Genomic DNA, 25,338 nt, shown 5'->3' on the forward strand with positions numbered 1-25,338 from the left:
TAAAATCTCTGTATTAAAGCAGTAATGTTACATACAAAGAGCACAACATCTCTGTGGACACTGTTAAACTAAACCCCTTCATGTGTTTGCCTTAAACTGCCATTCATTTACTCATTAATATTAAGAATTATAATATTATAAAAAGTTTTTAATAAAGGATTTTAATGAATATCATACAATTCCTAATGGATTATCTGTGGTTGAAGGGCTTTAAGAGGTAAACCTGCCAATAACTTCCTGATAACTTGCTTATGAATTTTTAAATATGAGAAAAATTTAAGGTGTTTTTCATGTTGGGATTTTGGTTCATGTTCAGGTGCAAATGAATGAGATTTGAAGGGATTCTCACTCTGTATTCAGGTATTTCAAACTGACCAAACAACACCTGAAAACACCTGAGAGCTACATAAACCAAAATCCCTGAGAAAGTCACCCGCCCCTTCAAAGGTAAAGAACTTGTGAACAACATATCAGATTAATGGATAAATGAGAGGACCTCAGGCTCCTGTACCAAACCGCTGAGTTTTCTGAGGTGAAATCACTGTTTCATAGTGTTTCAGGACACAAAGTTGTCGTAGAAACGTTTGTGGGTCGCTCGGACTCGCAGTGCTCTTATATATTCGCTGCCTTTGTTTATTTTGGGAGAATCCATCTGTGTCGGTTCACAGTTTCTTCTTTCCTCTTTTTTCCCCAGTAGAAAAATTCCCATCAGGCCTCAGCAGGAACCCAAACGTCTCACATCCTGTCAGGTGCTTCATAATGGTCCTGCCCAGCTCAGGCTTGTGTTTGGGGTCCGTGCCCGTTACAAGGCGACGGGTTCAGGTTCTGTTTGTTTTCCTTCCCTCACCTGTCGTCCTTGGCCACGCCCAGCGGGTGGAGGCGTCCTGAGTCCAGCAGCATCCTCCCCAGCCAGTGTAAAAGCTGAGAGTACCAGTGGATCCCATCACCATGGCAACCAGTGGTGCCAGTCCAGCTGTATATCAGCCTCAGCGGGGAGAAGGCCCAGTGGGCCAGGGAGTGCTGGTCCACCACGGCATAGCAGGATGCCACCACCCCGTCCACCACCACTGTCCCCTGCTGGGTCAGCGGTGCGAACACGCCCCTCCTCTCCCTCAGTCTGACACGCGTGATGCGGGACAGACGTCCCTCTCCGTGCCTCTGTGCTGGGTTACCCTCTGACACCAGCACACACTGTCCCGGCCGAGCATCGCTGGCGTACACAGTCCTGAGAGCGCCACTGGCCGGCACCGCCCCCTCTGAGCAGTTCCCCTGGGACACAAATACCAGGTGGGCGGCGGTGAGAGAGAGTTGTGCCCCGGATTCTGTCTGCAGGGTATAGAAGAGTTTCCAGGTCATGGGGTCACGGTCCAGGAAAGTCAAGACTTCGCTGTAAACCAGCTGACCGCTGCCCGAAGAGGCCAGGACTTGTTCACCGGGCAGCAGGTCACTGATGGACTTCTGACCGCCGCTCTCCAGCGTGACCAAAGCCTCGCCGGGGAAACAACCTCCAGACTTGGCTGCCACAGAGTGGTCTGAAGGACAGAGAGACAGGAAGGTTAAAGGTGAACTCATGAAAATAAAAACACCTCAGTCAGAAATGATGAGGAATTTTGGAAATTAAAACTTTCTACTACGACCAGGTCAGCTTCTGCCTTAGTGTCCCATAACTTTAAATTTATCATCATCATTATTATTACTGAACAGAATGAACCTCTGTAGAAAACATGCTCACATAAAAAATCTTTCCAACCCCCTTTAGCTAAATATTGACTTTATTCTTTCCTCTGCTGGACATAAAAGAACAATAACTGAGCCAGATAAAGGCTCCTGTTTGCAGCTCCGGATAATGACTGTGTGTGTGTGTGTATACATGTGTGTCCAGGCAGGATTGTGTTGGTGACAATGTGTCCAGGCGCTTGAAAATGACACTTGAAGACGGTCTTAAGTCTATCTGGGGATAAATATTTGGGGAAGGCGGGAAAGCCAAGGCCAGGTGATAAGATAAGTCAGGTGAAGGAGGAAGGAGCAGAGGAAACTCAGGAAGCAGGTTAATGATCTGACAGGCCGACACAGTCACATGACTCCAGGTCACACGTTCAATACATGCGTCTTCCATCTTTCTTTTTTTTTTTTACTTTTCATGCTCATTTGGAAATGTGAAAGTGTGATCGGTCAGAATATTACCTTCCTATCTCTGGTCCTGCTGTGACCACTGTAATGTTTCTCAGCTTGTTGATGTGAAGCAGCAGAAGTCTGAGGTGAAATGTGCTGATTATTAATCCCTGTGTTTCCTCCTTTTCTCACGCTCCCCCTCAGTCTCCCCCTTTTTTCAGTCCAGTCCATCTACAGGGTCCTGGTGCTCTTCTGCCCCCTAGTGGTTGTTTCCTCGTGCTGACTACAGTCCAGCTGCCCCCTCTGTATTTCAGGGGCTTTGTTGTTGGAGAGCTAGTCAGTCACTTTTCCTCAGATGGGTGGATTTATCTTCCCAAGAACGATTTCTTTACTTTGTCTTGTTTGAGGAATTTTGAAGAAAAACAGGAGAATATAAAAAAGGAGAAATCAAAAACAAAAAAAATACCAACTTGATTGGTTGCCCTTCTGATCAAGTCAAGGACTGGGCCCTCGCAACCCGATCTGGAAGGGAAGGAGAGAGGAGGAGGAGGAGGAGGAGCAGGAAGGGAAAAGAGAGATAAAGCAGGAAAAAGGAAAATCTCATTACCACTCAGTGTAAAATGTGTCAGGGGGTGTTTAAGTGGGTGTTTAAATTCTGATGCATTTTTTACAAGTGTGTGTGATTTTCAGCACGTGTGTGTGTGTGTGTGTGTGTGTGTGTGTGTGTGTGTGTGTGTGTGTGTGTATGTGTCCACTTCTGAATCACACTTTTGTGTTACTTTTCATGCTAACTGCACATTTTCCTAACACGCTGTGTGTTGGTTTTCCAGCATCGACAAACCTCAGCAGCTGCTCTGTCCCCAGCGAGTCACAACACGCAATCCTGATTGGTAAATCTTATCCGGATCAGGGCAAACTGATGTGAATGCAGGTTTAAATAACCAGCGGGGCTGGATGAGCTAAAGCACTGGGAAAACGTTTGGGAGTCTCATCGATCAGGAATCTGACCGGAGCCAAAATATTCAAACCTGGAAAAAATACAAACAGCAAACTACAGAAAGCCTCCGTCTACACACTTAAACCTAAACAAGATCCAATATTAACTCGAATTCAGTCAGTTTGCTGCTCAGTTTGAATCTGGTTTAACTTGTTAAAGTAAACAGCCAATCCAAGCCATGTATGTGTGACTACCAGGCTGAAGCTGGGGGGAGCCATGTTGGAATACTGCACTAACACGACCGAGGAGGTCTTCTCGTTTCTCCTCCCTCTCCACCTGTATCACAGGAACGCTGGGGTAGCTCCACCCAGTCTGAACAAATGCTTTTCCTTCCCCAGTAACAGAGAAAAACCTCCTGGTGAAGTCACACAGCCAAGTTTTCCAGGCACACGCCGACACGTGAAGTACACGAGACAGGGCGCAGGTCTGCTAAGTGCTGGGTCTACAGGCTAATCTTCTGTGCAGAGTTTTTGTATTCTGATCCTTTGGCTGTATGCAGTATAGATGAGCCTGCTTCTGTGTGAGGAAAGCGAGAAAGCCACAGACCTGTGAGGTAGATGTGATGCAGAACATGGCCTAACCTGAGGAAACATGGGCGGCCAAGGAGAGAGGGGAAGGAGAGGGGAAACATAAGAGTTGGCCAGAGCCCACTTAGTTCAGATGCAAGCAGGAGGAGAGTTAGTGATCAGAGGTGGAAGAGGGAAACAAAAACAGGCAGCAGAAGCCGTTCCCGTTAAAAGCTGCTGCACCTGAACACTGAAATCAGTTCAGTGCTTCTCTGACTGTTGGACATTTAAAGTTTTACGACCTCAAAGCAGAACTAAATTCAGCACTGAGGAAAATCTGTGTAATGTGATTAGTTTTTTGGATTTTTTTTTTTTGTCCAACTCCGATCACGAGGCTGTGGTTTTCTCCTGGAGGCAGGAGGCACCGGTGCTGACCTGGTTCGACGTGTATCAGCAGAAAAGGTGCCTTTGTTCATTTTTTGCCAGCACCACTGAAGAAAGGTCAAAGCCACGTGTTGAACTTAAATATAAGACACTTTGAAACATCCTGCTTTCGTTTGTACTGTCCATGTAAAGACTTCTTTAGTGTGAATGCAATGAAAGCTGGAAGGCCTCGGCGTGCTTCAGCAGAAGTGTTTGCCAGGTTGTGTAATGTTTCAAACTCTTTTTCTGACAACAAAATCAAGAGGGAACCAGATTTGATTTGATTTGATTTTTTTGTCACTTTCCAAAATACACAATTCAACAAGAGTCCGACTGTGGTTGTGTGAGAGTAGGCAGGGCTGAGACTAAACCTGGAAAACCTTTCCCTTATAAAAAAAAAAACAGCGAGCTCATCATGTGACCTGAAAAGGACAGTGGGTCATATATAAGTGCACTTTAAGAACCTGTGGTCTCTCACCTGACTTCACGCTGCAGTGGATGTGGGCTTTGGACTCATAGTAGACCCAGTCGAACCCGGCCTCCACTGCCAGTCGTGCCAGCATGGCGTACTTATTCCTGTCCCGGTCCGAGGTGGTGATGTCCACCGCCCGTCCCTCGTAGTGCAGCGACTCCTCTGAGTGGTGGCCGTCCTCGTCCCAGCCCTCAGTGACCCGCAACCGGACCCCGGGCCACAGGTTCATCACCGATATGGCCAGAGAGTTCAGCTTGTCTTTGCAACGCTGTGGTGGAGGAGACACAGCTGATTATTCTTCCTGTCTTATATGTCCAAATAAATGTTATTCTATATTTACATAGAGACAGACATAGACACTAATACTGCATCCAGATATAATACATGTCCATTATTAATTATTAAGGATTAATAACAGCTGTTTTTGGAGTAGACGGGTCAAACTAACTAATAATGGACCTCTGAGTGACGGCTGTGTGGGAACCTCTCTGTTTACATTCATGCTTCATGTTGCAGATGCTCGTCCAGACTCAAAGTTCATCTTCTCTGGATTTCACGTTAACAGCTACAGTTAATTTATACTGTTTTTAAAGTTGCTCTGGATCAAAGCACCAAATCATGTCATGTATTGTTTTGTGATCACTTCATCTAAAAATAAAAAATAAAAAATAAAAAACCAAATTCTGAGCCGTCAGCTCTTCTTCCTCTGGTCTCTCAGGCTCTACTCCTGCCACATTATCTGTCTGTACGCTCAGAGCAGTGTCGTCACGGACTGCAGACCTGACCCTTGACCTTTCTTCTGTTTGAAATTGATGCTGATTTAGAAGTCAAAGCCCCGCCCTCTACTGCTGCACTCAGAGCCTGAACTTTAAAACCAACTCAGAAACAACTCTTTACAAAGATCCATTCTGCCTGCATCCATCCACTTCATCAAACCCCTGTCACCCCTCTCCCCTCTCCCCTCTCCCCTCTCGTCTGTGGCTTCAGCCTCCCACACTGCACCCCTGCTGTCCCAGCTCAGCCTGATGTTTGCTCTCTGTGGCGAGCAAAGGGAGCCAGGAGGCTATGTTAGGGATGGGGGGGGGGGCTGTGGGGTTGAAGGGGGGACTGTGAGGTTATAGGGTGGTGGTGGTGGTGGGGGGTGACGCGAGTGGCAGCTACATGAACAAGAGATCCTCAGCGTCCCTCTAAACCTGGAGTCTGGTCAGGGTGAGCAAACAGAAGGTGAGAGAGCCCATTGAAGGACTTGTTCAACTCCCTCATGCTCCGTCTGACGCAAATAAATCCTCTGCTCTGCCCCGTTTATCTGGTCCACGCCCAGGCTGCATTGTCAGGGCGGCTGGGAGGGGTTGGGGGTTGGGTGGGGGAGTCAATCTTAACATCTCAGGTGACCTTTGAGATACACCTGGTATGATTTTGAAATGATTTATAAGAAATCGTGAGGTAAGAATTCATTAACGGATGCTGTGTTTAAAAATGTTAAAGTATATTTCAGGACATAATGAGTCTGGTTTCAGATGGAACATAACCAAACTGTTTACCCACATGGAGCCTGAACAGATAAAGTTTGACGTGTTTTCTCGCCCAGCTGTATGAATAAAGGCTGCAACTGCAGGTCAAATCTTATTATTGATTTTGATATATCATGCATGCATTACATGCACTGCCCCTGGGCTCAGGCATCTTTATTCCATTTGTAAAATGTTCATTAAAACACTGAACACTACAGTAAAAGGTCAAAAAGGCAAACTTGAAAAAGTCTAAACTAAGTTTGTTCACTTCCTCACAGATAAAGGCTGAAACTGTTTTACAGTTTTCTCTGTTGGTTTTATTCCAAATGACTCACAAATCAGAATGAAAGAAATCTAAATTGCAGTTAGCCTGTTAAAGTCTTATTAAACCCAGGCAGCGTGACTGCAGGTAGTTCTGCAGCAGCCTCTGAATGCATGTCTCAGTGATGCAACGTTTCCTGAATCTCTCTCGTTTAAGGCTGAAAACTGGGATTAAACCCTATAAATGTCTTTTTCCATGTTGGCTGTGATAAGAATAGCTCGTGGCTCAGTGGCCACAGATGCCTTTTCACAGTGTTCACTGTGGATTTTAACGTCTTATGTTTTCTCTCTGCGGTCAGAGCAACGAGCTGGACTTCATAAATCAGACGATATATTTTGTTGGTTTTCCTTTCAAGGTATACGGATCGACGGGGGTTTCTGTAGGAGCGGTTTTAGCACTAAACCGCTGGCTGCACAAACATTGGACGCACAGGCTGACAACACGCGCCTGTGCGCACCTCTGCGCTGCAAGAAGTGTCCCTCTGAGCGGATCGTTCAGTTCAATGTGGCGACTACAGGCTCGTTTTCTCTGAATGCTGGGACCAAATCAGCAAAAACCCGAGGTCTTTGAGCGTTTTCCGAATTTAAAAGCTATGGTTCGCTGAAAGTGGAGCTATCTGCCTTTTCTCTGGAGCGATCTTTGTGCACCGCGTCCAGAAACGCACGAAATTAGTGAACGTGTGTTGCACACGAGTAAATAAATCTTGCACTTGTTGCTTTCCTTTGCGCGAGCTTTGAAAAAGAAAAGCCAATTCATTAAAAGTCCAGGTTAAATGTGAAGAATGACACTTTTTGCAGTGTTTTCGCGCCTGAACAGGCGCGTCTGTATGAGGCGCGGGGCGCCCAGGAAAAAGCGAATAAAAACTAAAGAGGCGAAAAAAAATCCGTATAATTAAGACTCCAGCACAAGTGAAGCGGGCTATTTTTACACATGCGCGCTGCGAAAACAAACAAAAAGTAACACGGAATAGCAAAAGACAAACAGGAGGCTGTCTCCTGCGGCTTGGAGCCCATAAATTGTACGCAGGTCACCGCCGTTGACGCAGCTCAGGGCGCGCTGCAAAAAATATCCTGTTTGGAGGAGACGTCTCTCATCTGAGCTGTCTGAGGTTTTTCTCTTTAATAAACAAAGTTCAGGTGAGCTGCTGGGATGTTTCTTGCTTTTCCTGAGCAAAGAGCAGATAATACAGCGAATAAGGATGGTGGAAGGTAAAACTCTTCAATCACTTTTATTTTCTCTAAAGACATTCTGAAGAGACTCGTTCCCACTGTCAGATTTTGTCCCTTGCACGTAAAGTCACTTAAACCGAGCAGCAGTGTCTCGCTCCGGCGGACATTTCTTGCAGTGCGCGCTGAGAGGTGACAGCTCCAGACTGGAGTGCGCGCTTTCATTCCCCACGTGGGTCTGTGGACATAAACGCTGCCGCTCGGGGAGGAAGCCCGCGGTCACAAGAGCCAGATATAAATACTTTATTCCTGGGGAAATTGGGAGTCAAATAAATTCCACCCGGGGCCACATCAATGACGGTGTCGTAAAAATTTTTGACAGTCCAAAAGGCGACTGTTAACTCTGGCCAGTCGGGCTAAAAACGAAAACGGTAAACATCAGAACACGCTTGACCCGGGCTCTAACCAAATACGACTTTTGGCTGTTTTTCCACCAAAAAACATGATGCAAAACAGAGGACATAGTGTTTTAATTAAGAGCGACCGCTTTTCCATACATTTTTAGACGCGGGGTCGCCCTCTTTTACGCATGACCGGCCCACAGTGAACCTCTGAAACTTCATGTGGCGCAGGAGGAGAGCTCTGATTCAGACCGGTCACCTCCACAATTCACAAGCTGTGTCAGTAACTGCGTTTTTTTTAAAGAACTGAGAATGAGCTGTGCAAACAGAGAGGTTTTGTAATCAGTGTTTCCAAAGAGCAGCACTGGAAGAAACATCTCTGAATCAATTCAGGGAACATTACTTCAACATTAAAGCGACACATGTTTGAGTAGATTTTTAAAGAACAGCCTGTTAAACTTGACTTTAGTGTCTTTTTGCAGTGAGGAGCCTTGAGTCAACAAGAACTGCGTTTAAAGATAACAACGTCCACGCGTTTAAAGACTGGGCAAAGTGCACCAGGTAATACTCTGAAAACCACCTTAATAAACATGCCCTAGCTGAGAGACCCTGGCTAAAAGGCACTACGGCAGGAGGGAGAGTTACCTGAGTCATCATGCGGTCTGCACCTGTGTTCTCCTCATCCTTGAAGATGATGTCGGGGTTGTAGTTCGGGGTGAGCTCCTTGAAGCGCTCAGAGTTCCGGGTTATTTTCCCTTCGTATCTCCCGCTGGCCCCTAAAGTCTTCTCGGCCACGTTGGGGCTGAACTGTTTGTAGGCGAGCGGCACGAGCTTCCGCGGTGACCGCCTCTTGCCATAGCCTCTACCCGGTCCACAGCCCTCGCTGACCGGCGAGAGGAGAAACGCGCATCCGGCGAGGCACGTTACCAGCGTCGGGAGAAGCATTCCGCCCCGGGGCCGGTGTGTCAACCCACCCCCCAGCGGGTGGCCAAAATGTCACCGCTGTATTTCTTTTGAAGTGTCCCCTCCCGTGAGTTCCTCCTTGATAATTTTAGAGTGGAGGTAACGGAGCAGGACTCATCCCCGAGTCCCCAAAAGTGGCCATTCCCGGCGCGTAAAAGTGGCCAGTGCGCCGGTGGAGACGAGCTGCTGAACCTGTCCTCTGCGCTGCTGACACTCCCCTGTCCCGATTGCACGCAGAGGCAGGGGCATAAATAGGCGAGGTGAGTTTATCTTGGCAGGCAGGTTCAAAGCGGTCTCTCTGTGTCGGAGCTGTGAGAAACGGGCTACAGACAGACACGGAGGCGCGCGGTGCGTAGGCTGTTGGGCACGGCGGTCAAAGGGTGTCCCCGCAGCGGTTTCTGCCTCTCGGGTTTGTTCTCAATGCGTCCCTGTGGCACAGGGCTGTTGGCAGAAATGGAAATGGAAGAGATCCTACTACAGTACAGATGAGGTGCCGCGGGAGAAGAAGAAGACCGCGCCCTGCTGGACCTGCCCTCTGCTCCGTCCTCTCCTCCCATCGGGGTGGCACAGGCCCCGCGGCCGCCTTCATCTGTTTATTGTCAGCTAGGGCTTTAGCCAAGAGGACAGACAAACACCGAGCCACGAGACTGTCCGGGCTGGCGCGCGCTCACTCTGTCCTTTGAACCCTTGTCTTCGAGTCTAGACGCATGAGCCGGTGCGCAGGTGCGCACGCTAACACATGAAAAAAACGTTCTCACCCCCCCTTGTAAAATTTTAGACCATTTCCAGAGTGACATAACAGTCTGTGCTGTAGGTGAGGAAGTAACAAGCCTCTGACCATAAACCAGACCTGTTCTGTCATCCTGCAGAGGCCTTACACGGACGTTCAGCCTGCCCTCACCTGCTGGGGAACACCTGCAACAACCCTCAGGGACCGCCGAGAGGCCCCAGGACCCCAGTTTGGAAAAACAACAACCTCAAGAGAAAAATCTCTCACTCGGTATTATTTTGTAGTGAAGTATTGAAATAAGCTACATTCCTTGAACCTGCTTTTCGGTCTCAGTTGGTGGCTCTTAGTGACTTTCCTACATTTCCCAGAATCCCTTTCATTCGTACTGATGTTATTGTTTACAGTGTTTACAGGAAACGTAGATCAGGTATTTAATTCATAATCCCATCGGGTTCATTTGCCCTTCAAAGGTCTGTTAATTGAATTTTCGTAAAGTTTACTACATCACAATATAGAAAAGGCAAGAAATCCTAAATAAATCAGATTAGAAACTGTCTGCATGTCTGAGTTGGTCCCTCAGCATGGCTGTAAACCCATTACACCCTGTTTGTCTGAGCTCAGGCAGAAAGAAATTTATATCTATATTTTTAATATTGTGACCAAAACGCAGCAAGTGTGATAGCAATCACATAAGTGGAAAATTTTAATACAGAGCTAAAACCAAGCCTCACGTCGCAGATCACAAAATGATTTAAAATCGAAAAAATATTTATTTCATTTAAATGTCTAATCTAAAAGCAGTTCATATGATCAAATCTAAACTAAATTAAAACCTAAAGTTTCTCAAACTACTAAAGCGTCCTTTGTCAGAGTAGAAGTTTGAAGTTAAATAGTTTTAAAGGCAGACACTCGCTTTCTGTTTTTCTCCGAGTTAATAAAAAGAGTACTTTTTCTAATGAAGTTCTCAATTGTGTGTGTGTCCTGCTGCTTGGGCTTATCTGAACAGTCCAACGACTTTCTTCTTCTTTGGTTTGGAGGACGGTCGCTCCGCAGGGTCAGACGTGACACACAGAGACTGTGGAGGACAGAAAGGAGAGGAGGGATATTTGGTTTTAATACTTCATACATTCTTTAATTCTCTTTTTTATATACTGGCTCTTCTGAGATTGTAAAGACCATTACAAGAGATTAATGTGAACAAAGACGATGTCTTCTTCCCACAGTACCTGTGGTGCCGCGGCTCTGTCGGCCATCGTGGATCCAGCTGCATCTGTCTGACCGCTGTGGCTCTGTCCTCTGTCCCTCTCAGCTGTTTGACGACTCACAGATCCATCACCTGAAGGACGAGGACAAAGACAATCAAACACACTACAGAGGACACAAACACGAAATGTTTGTTCTGTTTGGTTGAAGTCCTGCAGGTTTGTTTGTTGTGCAGTTTTAAATATTGTGTCAGAATGGGAGGCTGTGATAAGAAACAACTTTTCCTCTAATTAAAAACTACACCATCTGAAAAGTTTGATTTCTAACTGTGAAGCTCTCAGTAGTCAGCACCGAGCTTCTTAGACTTCAAACCAAACGCACCTAAAGATGGAGTGAGGTCAGGGTCCTCGGTGGCAGGCTGGGACTCCTCCACAGGGCCCTCCTGTGACAGTTTGCGTTTCTGTGCGTGTGTGTTTCCGTGAGCGGCGATGGAGGCGTACAGGTGCTGCAGGTCGGTGTCAAAGCCCAGAGTTTCCTGCTGCTCAGAGCATACCAGGGGAAGAGCCTGATGGGAGGAGAGACAGGAGGCAGAGAGGTGGAAAAGGTGAGCGACGAAGGATGAAGAACAGAATCTCTCAAACAGGAAACACAGAGCGATGGCGCACGAGCTGTCAGCTGATCAGACAGGCTGGAAACAAACCGTTTGAACCTACTGACAATCTGCAGAAACTTGTTTACATCATGTTCCCTGACCTGTCAAATATTTTTCTACGTCTAAACCTGCACTATTTTCTCATTGGTCTGCTCAGTTCTGCAGCCTTAAAGCCAATAAATCCATGAAAAATAAAAAATCATCCGATGCATGAACCACAAACATGATTTGAACATGCGGTGCCTTTGGGTTTGCTTGTTTTATGGCCCTGCAGTGGGAGTCACATGTCTGAGGTGTGATAAAGGGCGGGGCTGTGATAAGCCTCTAATCAAAGCTGCATTATTGGCACAGCTGAGCACAGGTAGACCTGTGAGCAGGAACAACTGAAACACACACAGCAGCTTTGTAAACCCCATGTCTGACAGATAAGGGTGCATGTAAACTCATGCGACATTATGTGAACACGCAGCCAACGCATAGAAAAACACACACTATTCACTAAATCCTTCTTTTTTCCTGATGGAGAGGACAAACTCTCCAAATTAGCTCCTCAAATATTGACCAGGAGAAATTGGTGGTCTCCCGCTCGCTGTCAGGGCAGAGGGGCTCCTAAACACACTTTGGTCAGGGTTCGAGGTTTGGCATTGATTTATTTTTGTTATTTGTTTGTTTAAATATCGTAAAAATAAATGTATGTATGCTCTGGTGAGGCTTAGTTCTGCTTTGGGCACAGAGAAACCAATGTGCTGAGGGGAGAGAAAGCAACAGAAAGCCAATCCTTATTCTCTCTTCTCACCCCCCCACCCACCTCACTCACTCACTCACTCACTCATACAAATCTGTATCCCATCAGGTCTGTGTTAAATTACTGCTAATGCTGACACTGCTCTTCCTGCTGCTGCTGCTTCACATTAAAAGCATTCAGCTGATGAAACATGTGGTGGCTTTTATTGCAAAGCAGTCACAGGAAGTGATCATTTTGGGCTTTTTCTGACAGAGGATCAGGGTGTAACGGAGGATGAGGAGCAGCCACAGCAGATCTCAGATGAAGAGCCGCACACGTCCGATAACTTTCCTGTGTCCAGCTGTTGTGTGGAAAACCACTGGATCTGTGAGCAGCATGAAATCACAAGAGTTAGTAGCTCATGATTTTTTTTTACTGTCGTAAATCTTTTTTTAAAGACGTTGATCAAGACTGAGTGTATTTTTACTCTTTTCTGGGCAGAACTCAGCTTCCACACGTCTCTGTATTTTAGGAAAGGTACGAAAGCGTCCAGAGGGCGTGAACACAGCCGCAGCAGATAACACAGGATTGTTATCTGCTGCCGCTGACCAGAAATGAAATGCCGGACGAGGAATAAAAAGGTGATTACAGCAGGTCAATAACCTTGCGCCCGTTTTGTCGAGCTGAGTAATGTTCTGGAAAGTTCCTCCCTGCTCTTGTGACAGAACAAAGTCCTCTAACCACAGAGGAAGCAAGCAGGGAGGAGGAGGAGGAGGAGGAGGAGGAGGAGCGCTCACCTGGCGGCCACACCTCCAAACCTCCTGCCCCACAGTAAAGCATCGTGTGTGGGGAAGGTGATGAGAGCAAAAGGGGAGAGTTGGCAGCGTGTTGCTGTTTCTCTATTATTAGCAGGTAAACAGCTCTGATTTTAGACTCTGCTGCTGCTGCTGCTGCTGCTGCTGCTGCTGCTGTTGTTGTTGTTGTTGTTGTTTTTTAAGCGGGGGTCTGGTGCCGGCGAGTCTCACACTCACTTTCCCTCATCCTCGTCTCTGTTGTTGACCTCATGTTTACTCCCCCTCACTCCTCTCCACCTCGTTTTCTCTCCATGTGACCTCAGCTTCCCGTCCCCAACCCGAGACCAGTGTGTTTCCATCTGAACCCTGAGGTCTCCGGGTCACGTCCTCTCAAAATAAATACATAAATAAATAACTGGAGGACGAAGGAGGAGGCCGAGGTGCACAGCTGGAGCAGGAGAACGACGGGGCTGACAGGATGTGGAGCGATGACGTCTGGAGAACATTAGAATTACAGCTTTACGTCTGATTCCCTGATCCTGATTGGTCGGTTGACTTTTAAGGATTAAAACCAGCACACACACAAAGTATGATCTGGACCTGAGAAACCAAAGCCAAGAGAGTGAACGATAAATGTTTCAATGCTCAGTGCAACTACTAATCAATAAATAAAACATAATAAACAGCTGAACATCAGTGTTGTAAAAACACAGTGTAACGGGCAGTGTGACAGATAAAATACACTGCTCCAGGAGGCGGTTCTTTCAAACTGCGCCCGGCGTGTTCACGTGCCGACAATCGCCGCTGCCGTGTTTTGTGTTGCTGCTCTCATGTTGCTCACAGTCTCATGATGTCTTTGCGGGACGCCGCACTCGGCCAGTCCAGGATGGGGCTCGGCCCAGAGACCAGCAGCTGAAGAGGGGGGAGCAGCCAGGCCGCAGAGGGCCTAATTACAGACCCAGACCGGGGACAACCCTGTGGAAACTGTGTGCAACTGACAGAAGGCACAGGAGGAGGCGGAGGAAGAGCTACTGTACGAAGATGTTTTTGTTTTGCCATCGTTTACTCCTTAGAGAGCAGAAACTACAACTAATGATCACTTTCATTATTATTTTATGAAGAATTTAATCTATAAAATATGTAAATTCCTGTGATTCCTGTAAAAAAAAAAGCAGCCACAACAGCCCTAATACGTGTCCCTGCATTTAGCTGAATCAGCATGTCAGAGCAATGCAACATAAATATATAACTAACTTTGTTTTTTTGTTTTTTTTTTTACATGTATCTGCAAATGCAGTTTCTTGATGGCTGAGAACACCAGGCTGAATGTCCTGCCCAGGAAGCTGAATATTCCGAGTTCAACATCACGTTCGTGCTGATGTGTGCAGCCCTCGCTCGTATCAGCCTCGCCTACTTAGCACCCAGGCCCTGAATTCCTTAGCTACGTGAGATAAAGAGCTGCTCTCTCTGTCTGAGAGTCAATGATTTACTGCGCAGAGGGGGAACAAAGAAGAAGAAGAAGAGGCTGCCACCTTTCCCACCTTCCTCTCCTCTCTGGTATCCTTGTTCTTTCCCTTTCCTCCCACTCCCTCATTTATCCTCTGCCTTAAAACGGGACGTATCCTCGCACATGACACCATGTGACCCACTGATCCTTGGAAAGAGAGGACATTTGTGAGCAGCAGACCGGGTGTCACTAAGAAAACAGCGACCACAGCATCTTTATGTTGTTTTTGTTTAAATTTTCTTCTTCATCAGACATGAAATCGATCAATATCTGCTGCTTCTTTATTCTTTAGGTCACGTTTGGCTGCGCAGAGTCAAAGTGTGTATTCTGGACTCCATCAGCTGCTGTGGTCACAGCTTCCTGCTCTGCTCCTAACTTAGAGCCTCTGGTTGAAGCAGACAGATATTAGGATTTGACTCCTCCTGTTGTGCCAGCGCAGGCCTTCACGTGGAGAGCTACGTAGCATTTAAGGATAATTTCTTCACCCAGCACATAATCATTACAGCCGCTTTTACTGGAGACGGAAAACTGCACATCTCTAGACTGTAAAGAAGAACAAAATAGCTTCTTATTGATTCCCATTTTGTTTTTAAGCAGTTTCAAGCTCACTCAACACAAAACCTGACCAGGAAAACCTTCAATTTAAGCAAGAAAACCAGTGAATCTGGTGTAAGGAACGCCAAATTTGGAAGCCACAACATTTTGACTCAATTATGTGATTTTGTGCAGCTCAAGTGAGGTGAGGTGTTTTTGGTCAGAATGGCCACTAATTGTCAGACGTCGTTACGCTGCAGCGCGGTCGCTGTGGGGCTGTGAAGCTGCCGTCTCCTGAGACAGGAAGTGGGCGACGTTCCCAAACAGTGACAATTCAATTCAGAGCTGACAGCTGTGACGCTGCGTAGAAAACTGCGAAGCATGCATCACTACGGCACGCACACGCACACGCACACACACACACACACACGCACACACACAAAAACAGCCTCAGTGACACACACACCAACACTCAGCTCTAAAAAACCAACAGCATGCGTCACAGCCTGCTCTGTGTGGATAAGCAGACACTCCCCTCTGCCAGGTCATGAGCTGCTGCTGCCACCACACACACCACACACACACACACACACACATTTAAATTGGGTACAGGCTAAAACTGAGCTGAAGGATGAAAAAAAAATTTCGAATCCTTTTAGGATCACATCAGCTTCCCTTTGGACAATCTGGAGTGTGTGTGTGTGTGTGTATCAGTGGGAAGCACAGGCTAATTCCACCCATGTAAATGTTGACCTGAGCTGGGTGGGGTGTTTGTGTGGTGACCGGGTGGGGAGGGGCTTCCATGGAAAGCTGCAGGAGAAAATAAAAGCTCCTGCTGCTGTCATCATCGTCTTCCTTCCACCGTCCCTCTGCCCTTCATTCCCCTCGGTGTGGGACACAAAGGCCGCAAATGGCACAGGGACAAACACAAGCCTGTGTACCGGTCAAAGAGGGGGTGATGAGGCAGATATTTGTCTGCTCTGTCATTTGGCACTTAACACGTAAACGTCAAATGTCAAAGAAGTTCAAGTTCAGGGAGAAGCTGAAGTAGAAACTGAAGCTGGGCGGGTTTTACAGGAACAGGAGACACATGCAGACTCTGTGTTGTACCTGTGGCTCTGATCTGATTGTTAGTCATTTACTTATTTGACTTTAAAGCAACAGTTTCTGGGAAATAAGCTTATTCATTTTCTGGATTTCTTTTTGGAAAAGGTGGCGAGCAGAGCTTAGAATAAAGCCTGGAAATGGGGAAACAGCACCTCTAATGCTCACTGAACTGCTCACAGCACACCTTCACCATTAAATCTGCACAAAAGCAAAAGTGTGAAAATGACAATATGCTGGACTAAAGACGTTCAAAGACATAAAGCGACCTACATGTGTGTTTTCCTGACAATATCACCATAAAACAAACACCGGAGGACGTTGTTTGCATCCCGCCTCCCACCGACAGTCAACTCTGGTGTCCTGTGAGCATGAACATGACCTTTCCTTCGTCTTAACCAAGTACTTTTTGGTGCCTAAACGTAACCAAACCTTTGCCATAACTGCAGCAGATCAGCAAAAGAACCCAAGAATAATTTTTACAACAGTTTTAGAAAGCACCGACAAACACTAACTGGGTTTTTCCAACCAGAGGAGCACAAAAGGCCCACTTGAACTGCTGAAAACAATCTGAGATGTGGACTGTGATTCAGAGGTTTGGCACCACACTAGAAAACATAAAGACCACATTCACACTTAGTCACTTCATGTGTCTCGGGCTGCTCTGAAACAGTTATGTGTCAACAGCTGCTGCAGTGAAATGCCAACCTTAAACTGCTTTGCACAGATCAAATCAGAAGACAAAGCTTGTCCAGTGATTTTATCTGGACACAAGAGACCACAAGCTAACCGGGCGTTCACACGAGGGCTGTAACCACTGATGGTTTCATTATTGGTAAAAGTGGTGATTCTCCCTGCAGCTACCTGATCAGTCATTTAATCTATCAGAAAACAGTGAAAAGAGTCGGACTCCATGGCAACATTCGCCATGGACACAGGTGATGCAAACAGAAGTCACAGCACACACACACACACACACACAAGCATGCAAAGGCCCTACCCTGATAGATAAATATTACACACACATGCCAAACGCCTTTAGCCTTTCTCTGATGTACACACACACCCACACACGCGCACACACACACACACACACACACGCACACACACACACACACACACACACGCACACACACACACGCACACACAGTGGTCCATCCGGTGTGTGCGATTCTCTGTTTGACGCATTCCGGTGACATTTTTCCCAGAAACCTTTTATTTCAGGTTGGACTTTGGTCTGAAGGCGGCCTCCTCGCAGCCCGGTGGAATTTGCCAGGAGAGAGAAGACTTTGATCCACTGCAGCGTTTCTCTTCTTCTTCTTCTGTGGTCTCTGACTGTCTGCTCACCCTCCTCAACCATCGTATGATCACCAAAGAGCTGAAAACAGAGCTGCCACTGTGACCCTGATGTAACTTTCCATGACTCCTTGTGCCTGAGCTGGAGCCTTTCCACCACCTAAAAATGTGATTCTTTCCTGGTTTGTCCTTTTAGACAAACAGCATCAACAAACAGGCTGGTTTCCTCCCTGAAAACCACCCCATGATGCAACTGATGAGTCAAACTAACTGTGAATTATCTTACAGTGTGTTCCTGCTAAGTCACCTGCGAGGGGAAATTTCCCAACAATCAGCTTCTCTGATGTTCACCTTTCAAACATTCCACAACATGCGTGGCCTTCACATGAAATCAGATTTAGTTTTTAGAACAATGTCTCTTTTCTGAGGGAAACTCAAAGAGCAAAGGGGAACAGAAGTTCAGCTAATTTTAGTTTTTATATTTATAAAGAAATCACAATCTCACAATATAACGTCCAACAATGAAGTAAAGTCTGAACCTGCTCTCTGCTGTACACCAGCTGTGACGAGTTCGTCAGGATGATCACATAAAGCTAAAGCTCCATTTGGACAGGATTAAAATCATGACGTAAGGTGGTGGATAAAATAGTCCCTGTGGTCCCTGCTAATTTAACTCATCGTCCAGGACGGGTTTTCAAAATTACAGAAATCCAGCAGGACAAACCAAGAAGAAACAGCCACCTAACATGAAGTGACTCCATGAATCTGTTGGGAAATCACAGAAAAACAGATGCTGTACATCCATTAGCAGCCTGCAACCAGGAGCTGCTAACAGCTGAGGAGCGCACGGGCTGAGGCTCAGATGACTTTTTTTCTGTCGTCACAGTTTTTCCCAAAAAGGAACGTTAACATGTCTCAGTCTGTCTGATGGACAAAAAACATTTTTCACTCCCTCCATTTCCACAAAAAAGTGGAATATGTGCTTCTGTAAAAATAAAAAAAGATTCTGACTGGCTGATCTGTCATTATCTGAATATCAAAGATCAAAGATCGGCCTCAGGAATCAGCCATAACCTGAACTGATGTCATTCAATGCAGAGCTGAATAAAAAGAGTAAAAGACTGAACAGGAATAAAAAGACGCTTAAAAAAAATTAAAACTTCCAAAACCTCAGTGAAGTCTACGTATAACTTCCAAATTCCACAGGTAGATCTGAAATGCCTCGTCAGTCAATCAGTCTCTCTCTCACTCACTCACACACACACACAGAGTAGGAGTCAGGGGTCAGGGGTCAGCACAGTCAGGGATGAGAAATTCCACACCTTAAACACACAGTAAACATACACACACGCGCACAGATGGAGAAAAATGAAAAACCTCAGCTTGTCTCGTCCTGATTGGCTGACAGAAATGTGCAGCAACTTTAAAGCGTGCCACGGAGGCTCGTGTTTCAGTCAGACGGAGCGCTGCTCGTTCCAGCGCCCGCAGTGTTTTATCATGTGGTTCTCGCCGCGCTCGCCACAGCTGGTTAACGGTCGGGAACGGAGCAGAGCGAACGGTAAAAACAGACCCAAACAACAGGCTGCAAGGGCTGTGGTGTGTGTGTGTGTGTGTTGCTGACCTCTCACCTTTGCCATGAAGTCCTCTCTGTAGGTCTGCTCCTCAAACACGTCCGTCTGCAGCCGCTCTGGGTTCAAACACGCACAAACAGGACGATTAAACATGAAAAAGAGAAACGTGTTCACACATGTTACAGAAATTCCTCTGAACTGTGAATAACATCACATCAAGGCCATAACCTGTGATAAGGACCCACATAAAGAATTTTACTGTTAAAGACAGAGCTGTGGACACCTGAACACCTGTGGACAGGTGAGTCAGCAGGACCTGTGCACTCTCTCACTCACTGAAAGTTATTTCAGTCTAAATGATCCAGATTTCTAAACATTCTTTTTGGAAGATAAACTTCAGTTGTTGCAGTAGCTCTGCCTCTGTGAACTATGTTTTAGGCGTGTTAAAAGTGTGTGTGCACCTCTGCTGAGCGTGGCTCCGTTCTCCCTGTAGTCCTGGATCTCTGCGTCCTTCTTCACCAGCAGACCTCCCAGCTGCTCCACCTGCCGCTGCAAGAGGCGGCTCATTGCCAGCAGGGGGCGCACCAGCTGAACACACACCTGAAAAAAAAAACGTGGTATGGTCACACAGAGGACTGTGGGGTTTTAACTGCACATCCTCAGTTTCATCCCATCCCTTTTAACAACCAACCTCTGGGGTCAAAATGCTCCCCCAGAGGTTGGTTGATTGTGGCCAATCACAAAACTTCAAATCATCTGAAATGTGGACTGTACCAGTGTGACGGGGGCAGGGGTGCAGTGAAACTCCCAGTAGAAGGGCAGCCCTGCTAGCTCACTCTTCAGCTTCATGCTGATGCTGCCGTCCTCCTGATGCGTCAGGGAGATCTGAGCCTCACTACCAGCTCGCTCCCCGCTTCCTGACAGACAGGGCTGAACCACCTCACACAGGTGGGAAAAGAAAGCTCTGACTTTGGCTCGTAAACGCCTGTTCAGCTCCTGGTGGGAGAAAAGAGATCTCATTTGTAATTTCATAACCACGAGCCCAAATAAAACTCGAGCCTCTGCTCTGCCTTCTGCGTACCTGTGCTCGGCTCTGTATGGCAGCTGAGTCCATCCTCTCCTCCCACACACAGGCCATGTCAGTCAGCAGGATGTGATATGCTGAGTCTCCAAACCAGACCTTCGCGAGGAACTGGCAGCCGCTGATGGTCACAGGAAGCCAGGGACACTGGAGGAGGACGTCACCGGGGGCTCCGCTGACCTCCATCGTAGCAGGAAGTATGGAACGGACACACTAAGCAGAAAAGAGATCCGGATCACATTGTTAGAAGACAAGAACAAACAAAATAGACAAAACAACCAATCGATTAATCAATCTATTTTACAGTAGGTACAGAGAACAGATACACTGATATTTACAACACGGAGAGACTGGTTCTGGATGTGGGTTTGGTGTAACGGTGGGTCTGGTGTCATTTTCTTTTTTATCAAACATGTTTTGTTTTTTTTCCCCTAATCATTCACCTCCAAGGAATGCACCACCAAAGCCTGGACTGAGATCTGTTAAAGCCGCGTTACAGACGCCGTCCTGGCCGCATAATCACCACCTTGCCCCGGGGAGACCACAGTGCGGGTTACCGGCTCCTGTCTGCTGATCTGTAATGGGGCTGTTTTCTGGGAAGGAAAAGAGGTATTTCTCGTCAGTGGCCATTTGAAACACAGTGAACGTTTCAGGAGTGACTCATGCCAATTTAGAAATCACAAAAATACCAAATCAGTAACTTTATAACTGCAATATACAGCCAGACAAAGCTGAACACGGATGCCAGCGGTCAGAGGGTATCAGGGCAGGATGTAGTCCTGACACGCTCCGAGAGCGTCACGCCAAACTCCATTCATAAATTTCTGAATTTAAAGTTCACTATGAACCGCTTCTTTTATACCTAGAAGCAAAAACAAAGACAAACAAAGACAAACAAACAAACAAAACAAACAAACACAAACAAACAAAGACAAAGACAAAGACAAACACAAACAAACAGTAGCAGTACAGACATGAGTACAAACTTATATATCTTCTGTATTTAAAAAGAAATTCTGGTTTTGGAACGCAGCTGGCAATAATCTCGCTAATTCAAGACAGAAGAAGGGTGACGGCAAATCATACCAAACTCAATTTACAAATCTCTGAATTTTAACGTTTCCTTGCTTAAAAACAAATATAGTTATGAAATAGCTTAAGATGGCAAATCGTGACTACATTTGAAGGAGCTATTCTTCAACTCGGTGACCATCTCACTAACACAAGAAGCCGTTTTTATTCAAGAAATACCAACTTTTCCTCACAATTCTTCAATTCTATGCGGAAGAAATTGACAAGGGACGTGAGCTTTGCTTTGCTTTCTGCCGCTGTGACTTTGACCGCCACATCTAAAAGCTGTTCGGTCATTATTCTGCCGCAGCATCTTATAACACATCCACAGACATGATGAAATATAAAATGTACCAACGATTGCTACGGGAGATGCAGCTCCGCCGCCCGGTGCTGCTGAGAGCCACCGATTGTGACGCCGACGTGAAACAACAGCGCGTGGTCAAAGGTTCCACTAATAATAAATAAAGAAAGAACAAAGAAAGAAAGAAATATTAAATTGAATTCAATTGAATTGAATTATTTTTTAAAACATTCTAAGTGTCTGTGTTTCAGAATTAAAGCTGGTTTTTATCCTTCAGTAACCGTGCAGGCAGTGAATCTGCCTTATCCAGTTACACTGGATAAAATGCCTATGACTTGTGTAATGTGTATGAAAAATGAATACTACTACTTGGACCTCTTACTGCTCATAGTAGCGTGGGGTATGATATGGGGATGGGGTGCTGGTCAAGAAAACCACCAAAGCGTCAACATTTATTAAATACAGTTCATCAAAGCAGCCACCAGAGGACGCTCTGCCTCTGCAGTCTGACTCATTCACACTCACTGCTGTGGTGCAAGAGCTGCAAAAACCAGCACAGTCAACAGCTTCATTAATGAGACAAGGTGAAGACGAGTTACCTGGATATAACGAAAGGAGCTGAAGCATTGTTCTAACCTGGGGAAGATGATTAAATTCATGTAGTGCTGAGCTGGTAAAACTCGCTGCAGTTGGCTGTCTTAAACTAACCTTAATGATGAAAACACACACTCAGACACACACCTAGATTCCTGCCTGTGCCAAGGAACTGCTAATTAGCCTGCGTGTAATTTGCATTGTCGCCGGTTACAGCCAGAAGGGCTGAGGTGTGTGTGTGTGTGTTTACACTCCATACTAACAAGTAAGCCTGCCCTGCCAAGCGATTGACCCACTTCCCAAAGGAGGTCCCCAGGGACTAACCTACTGTGTACTACACCATGACATTTTTTATGTCATATTATAAAATCACATTTTTAGGTCTATGTTCTAACATTTCTGATCACTTACTATATGTTGTGGCTGCAGCCAGCGCCTCTCCCTCCATGTGTCTGATCCTCCTACAGTTTTTGTGTGTATGCTAAGCAGGACATGTGGTCTCTGATACAAGACTGCTGGAAGCGTGACCCCTGGTTAAAACAAAGAGACAAATATAACCAAAACAGGACTGAAACAAAACAGAAATTCAGCAAATTCCATTCATAAGGATGGGAAATAATTCTTTGCAGTTCAGAGTTCAGTTAACATCAGCTGGATGTGAATGTGAGCAGATATCACACTATGTCGACCTCTCACATTCACAGCTCTGCCTCGCGGTGCAGAGGTGGTAAACTTGACTCATTCAGAATTATGACTAACTCTCAATTATGTGATTGCTTATTTTATTTTCAGATCGAAAGAGGGAAAAGCCTGAGGCTGCTGGACAACAGGAGGAACCACCCAAACCTCTTCCAGCAGGTCTTTCTGTTTGTAAGCGATCAGATCTGATCAGCCTCTCCACACCACAGCTGTCTGAGGAGGAGACCAACAGCTACAGTCAGAGAAAGATTACGGTTATGAAAGAGAAATGCTGCCTAAATATTTGATTACACTTATGGAAAGGTTGTGGTTTTGGTTGCTAAAAGCAAACGTTGATGGCAGGTCTGAGCCAAATTACTGTAAATCCATATTATAACTGGAACACAGTCTTTCCTCTGTCTGTTTCAGCCCAGGTGGGTTCACAGAGCGGAATAAACTCTGTCACCTTTTCTGCTTCTCGCTGTTAATCCAATTATTCACAAAGTGTCCGGACCGCCGCCTTATTCGCCCAAGAAAAAGGCCCCCGAGCACGAAGACGCCGCGCTGTGTTTGCTCCAGTTGTGGTCCCACAGGGGCCGGATGAACACACACACACACACACACACACACACAGATATCCAAATGAAGTGATAATTAGTGGATGCAGACACACTCATCACTTCACAGCCCTCTGAGCTCTTTGTTTTCTCCTGTTCATCTGCCTCCTGCTCTAATGTCATGTCTACACGTTTATGTATTTAATTGTATGTATGTGATATTCATGTAGAACATTATTGATCCCTGAAGGAAAAAGTCTCTGTCTTCCATTAAGAGGTTAGTACAAATATTTAACTGCTACAGATTCAGCGTTTTGCTGAAGGACATTTTTAAAATTCTAATATTTTTCTTGAGCGTCCCTGAGCCCTGAATCCTCTCTGCTCACATACATAACACATTCAACAGAAAAACACAGTGGACATAAAAGGACAGAAGCTTTTATGGGTCTTAAAAGATTTAATTTGGGGGGGAAAATTATTTATTCTATGATTCTTTGGAAAAGAACATAAACTAAACATTTATTAATTTCTTTTTATTATTGGAAGCGTAGCTCTACATAAACAATAAGTTGAATTGTACAGGGTGCTAACAATCTTGCAGTTTTAAATGTTGAACCTGCAGAATCTGTGGGTGACGTGTAACTGGAATTAATTATCGAACTAACAACGTCTATTTTCCCTTCTTTCTACTGAAACATCATTAGTTCAGCTGGTTCTTTAAACCGGGGCTGAAGACAGTTTTGTTTGCCACTATATTTTATCAAAACTATTTATTCACATCTTGCTCTGATCTGATCTCTACTCCTCTGTATGATCTGTTTTATTATATAAGCATTCTTTTAAATCGTCCTCAAGAAATATGAGTGTACAGCCGTGCATTAATATTTAGATTATACATTCACAGTGTCTCTCTCAGAGACTTCAGTCCCAGATGATCAGCCTGTGGGTCGTCCCTCTCCTTCTACAGCCTCTGGACTTTTGGTTTTCTCTGCCCTGTGGGGTTTGTTGGAGTTGAGTTGTGTGTTTATGTTGTTGTGTCACCCCCCTCAGCTTTGTCTCTAACAACCTCATTTACAGAGCAAGTGTAGCTGGGGGCTGGGTGGGGGGGTGGACTGACATCAAGTCCACGGGTTGAATCCTCAGAGGGATCTCCCACTCTGTGACCGTCACATCGAACACAACACGGCTCTCTGAAGGACCTGTTAAATATTTCCTGCTCTCAGAAACATGCAGCTACATGTAAAACTACACAAGTAAAAACAATCATGACCTGAAGTGGTGCTCAGAGTATTCAGAGCCTTCAGGTGTGTCCTGTTTGCTCTGACTCTCCTGAGTGGAGTCCACCTGTGGTGAACAGCCCGACAGAGCTTCAGACCCTCCTGTACTGTGGGTTTCAGAGGAGGCAGATAGATTGGCTGGGTGTGTAGTTACCGTGACACACAGCGGCCTTCAGTTCAGGGACGTTTCATCGCACTGCATTATAAACAGCAGAGAGATGCGGTTCAGTCCCAGTGGTGACAGCTGTGAGAGATGTTACAGCGAGTCGCTCTGATTTTTACTGTTACTCTGGATCAGTGACTGTACCTCACATTGCTTTGTTCTGTATGAGCGGTGCTAAAACCCAGGCTGAAAATGCTGGAATTTCCCTTTAAATACGAGCTCTGTTTGGCCTGTGCTTTTACAGCTTGCTTCTGATTTTCTCCAGCGTAGACGAAGTTATGAATGAAGAGGCTGACTCTTCTAGCTGTGTGGAGCTATATGTGTGGGAGGAGTGAAGGCAGCTATGTGACTAATGACCTGGGCTTCTGTTTTCGGAGGAGCCCATAAACTCGCTCGCTGTCAACTTAAAACCTCCGACCCTCCCCTGCCCAGCAGGGTCTGTGATTAGCCATCAGCTCTGACCTTCGCTGGCCGGGGACGCCAATTAGCTGCAGCTCGGCGAGCTGCAATTGAGGGGGACAACAGCTGCCTTTTAATGGCACCTTCACCTGTTTTCAGCTGGACTTGCTCAGCAGCCCAGTGGGGAACTTCAGGTGTTTAAGAGGGTCTAACTGCTCTGCTGGAT

General features: G+C 46.1%; 2 protein-coding genes across 5 annotated transcripts; both read right to left on the reverse strand.

Annotated features, from left to right (window-relative positions):
• Nucleotides 1-375: 375 nt before the first annotated feature.
• LOC121177910 (indian hedgehog B protein-like) lies at nucleotides 376-8,858 on the reverse strand. The gene is made up of 3 exons (XM_041032341.1): nucleotides 8,556-8,858; nucleotides 4,517-4,778; nucleotides 376-1,532 (listed from the first exon to the last, which is right to left on the reverse strand). The coding sequence occupies exons 1-3, from the start codon at nucleotides 8,853-8,855 to the stop codon at nucleotides 844-846; spliced, it is 1,251 nt and encodes a 416-aa protein (XP_040888275.1). The 5' UTR covers nucleotides 8,856-8,858; the 3' UTR covers nucleotides 376-843.
• Nucleotides 8,859-8,873: 15 nt separating this feature from the next.
• nhej1 (nonhomologous end-joining factor 1) lies at nucleotides 8,874-21,548 on the reverse strand. Of its 4 annotated transcripts, none has more exons than XM_041032365.1 (9): nucleotides 21,499-21,548; nucleotides 20,513-20,662; nucleotides 20,070-20,282; nucleotides 19,763-19,984; nucleotides 19,450-19,588; nucleotides 19,046-19,104; nucleotides 11,188-11,371; nucleotides 10,830-10,939; nucleotides 8,874-10,678 (listed from the first exon to the last, which is right to left on the reverse strand). In XM_041032365.1, exons 3-9 carry the CDS (start codon nucleotides 20,253-20,255, stop codon nucleotides 10,598-10,600), a joined length of 981 nt encoding a protein of 326 aa, XP_040888299.1. In that variant the 5' UTR covers nucleotides 20,256-20,282; nucleotides 20,513-20,662; nucleotides 21,499-21,548; the 3' UTR covers nucleotides 8,874-10,597. The 4 variants fall into 4 exon arrangements, with proteins under 4 accessions (XP_040888299.1, XP_040888300.1, XP_040888301.1 ...); XM_041032366.1 differs by having other exon boundaries at nucleotides 21,495-21,544; XM_041032367.1 differs by lacking the exon at nucleotides 21,499-21,548 and adding an exon at nucleotides 21,335-21,448.
• Between the last annotated feature and the right edge of the window lie 3,790 nt (nucleotides 21,549-25,338).

Source organism: Toxotes jaculatrix, chromosome 24 (genome assembly GCF_017976425.1).
Source record: "Toxotes jaculatrix isolate fToxJac2 chromosome 24, fToxJac2.pri, whole genome shotgun sequence".
Lineage (NCBI taxonomy): Eukaryota > Metazoa > Chordata > Actinopteri > Toxotidae > Toxotes > Toxotes jaculatrix.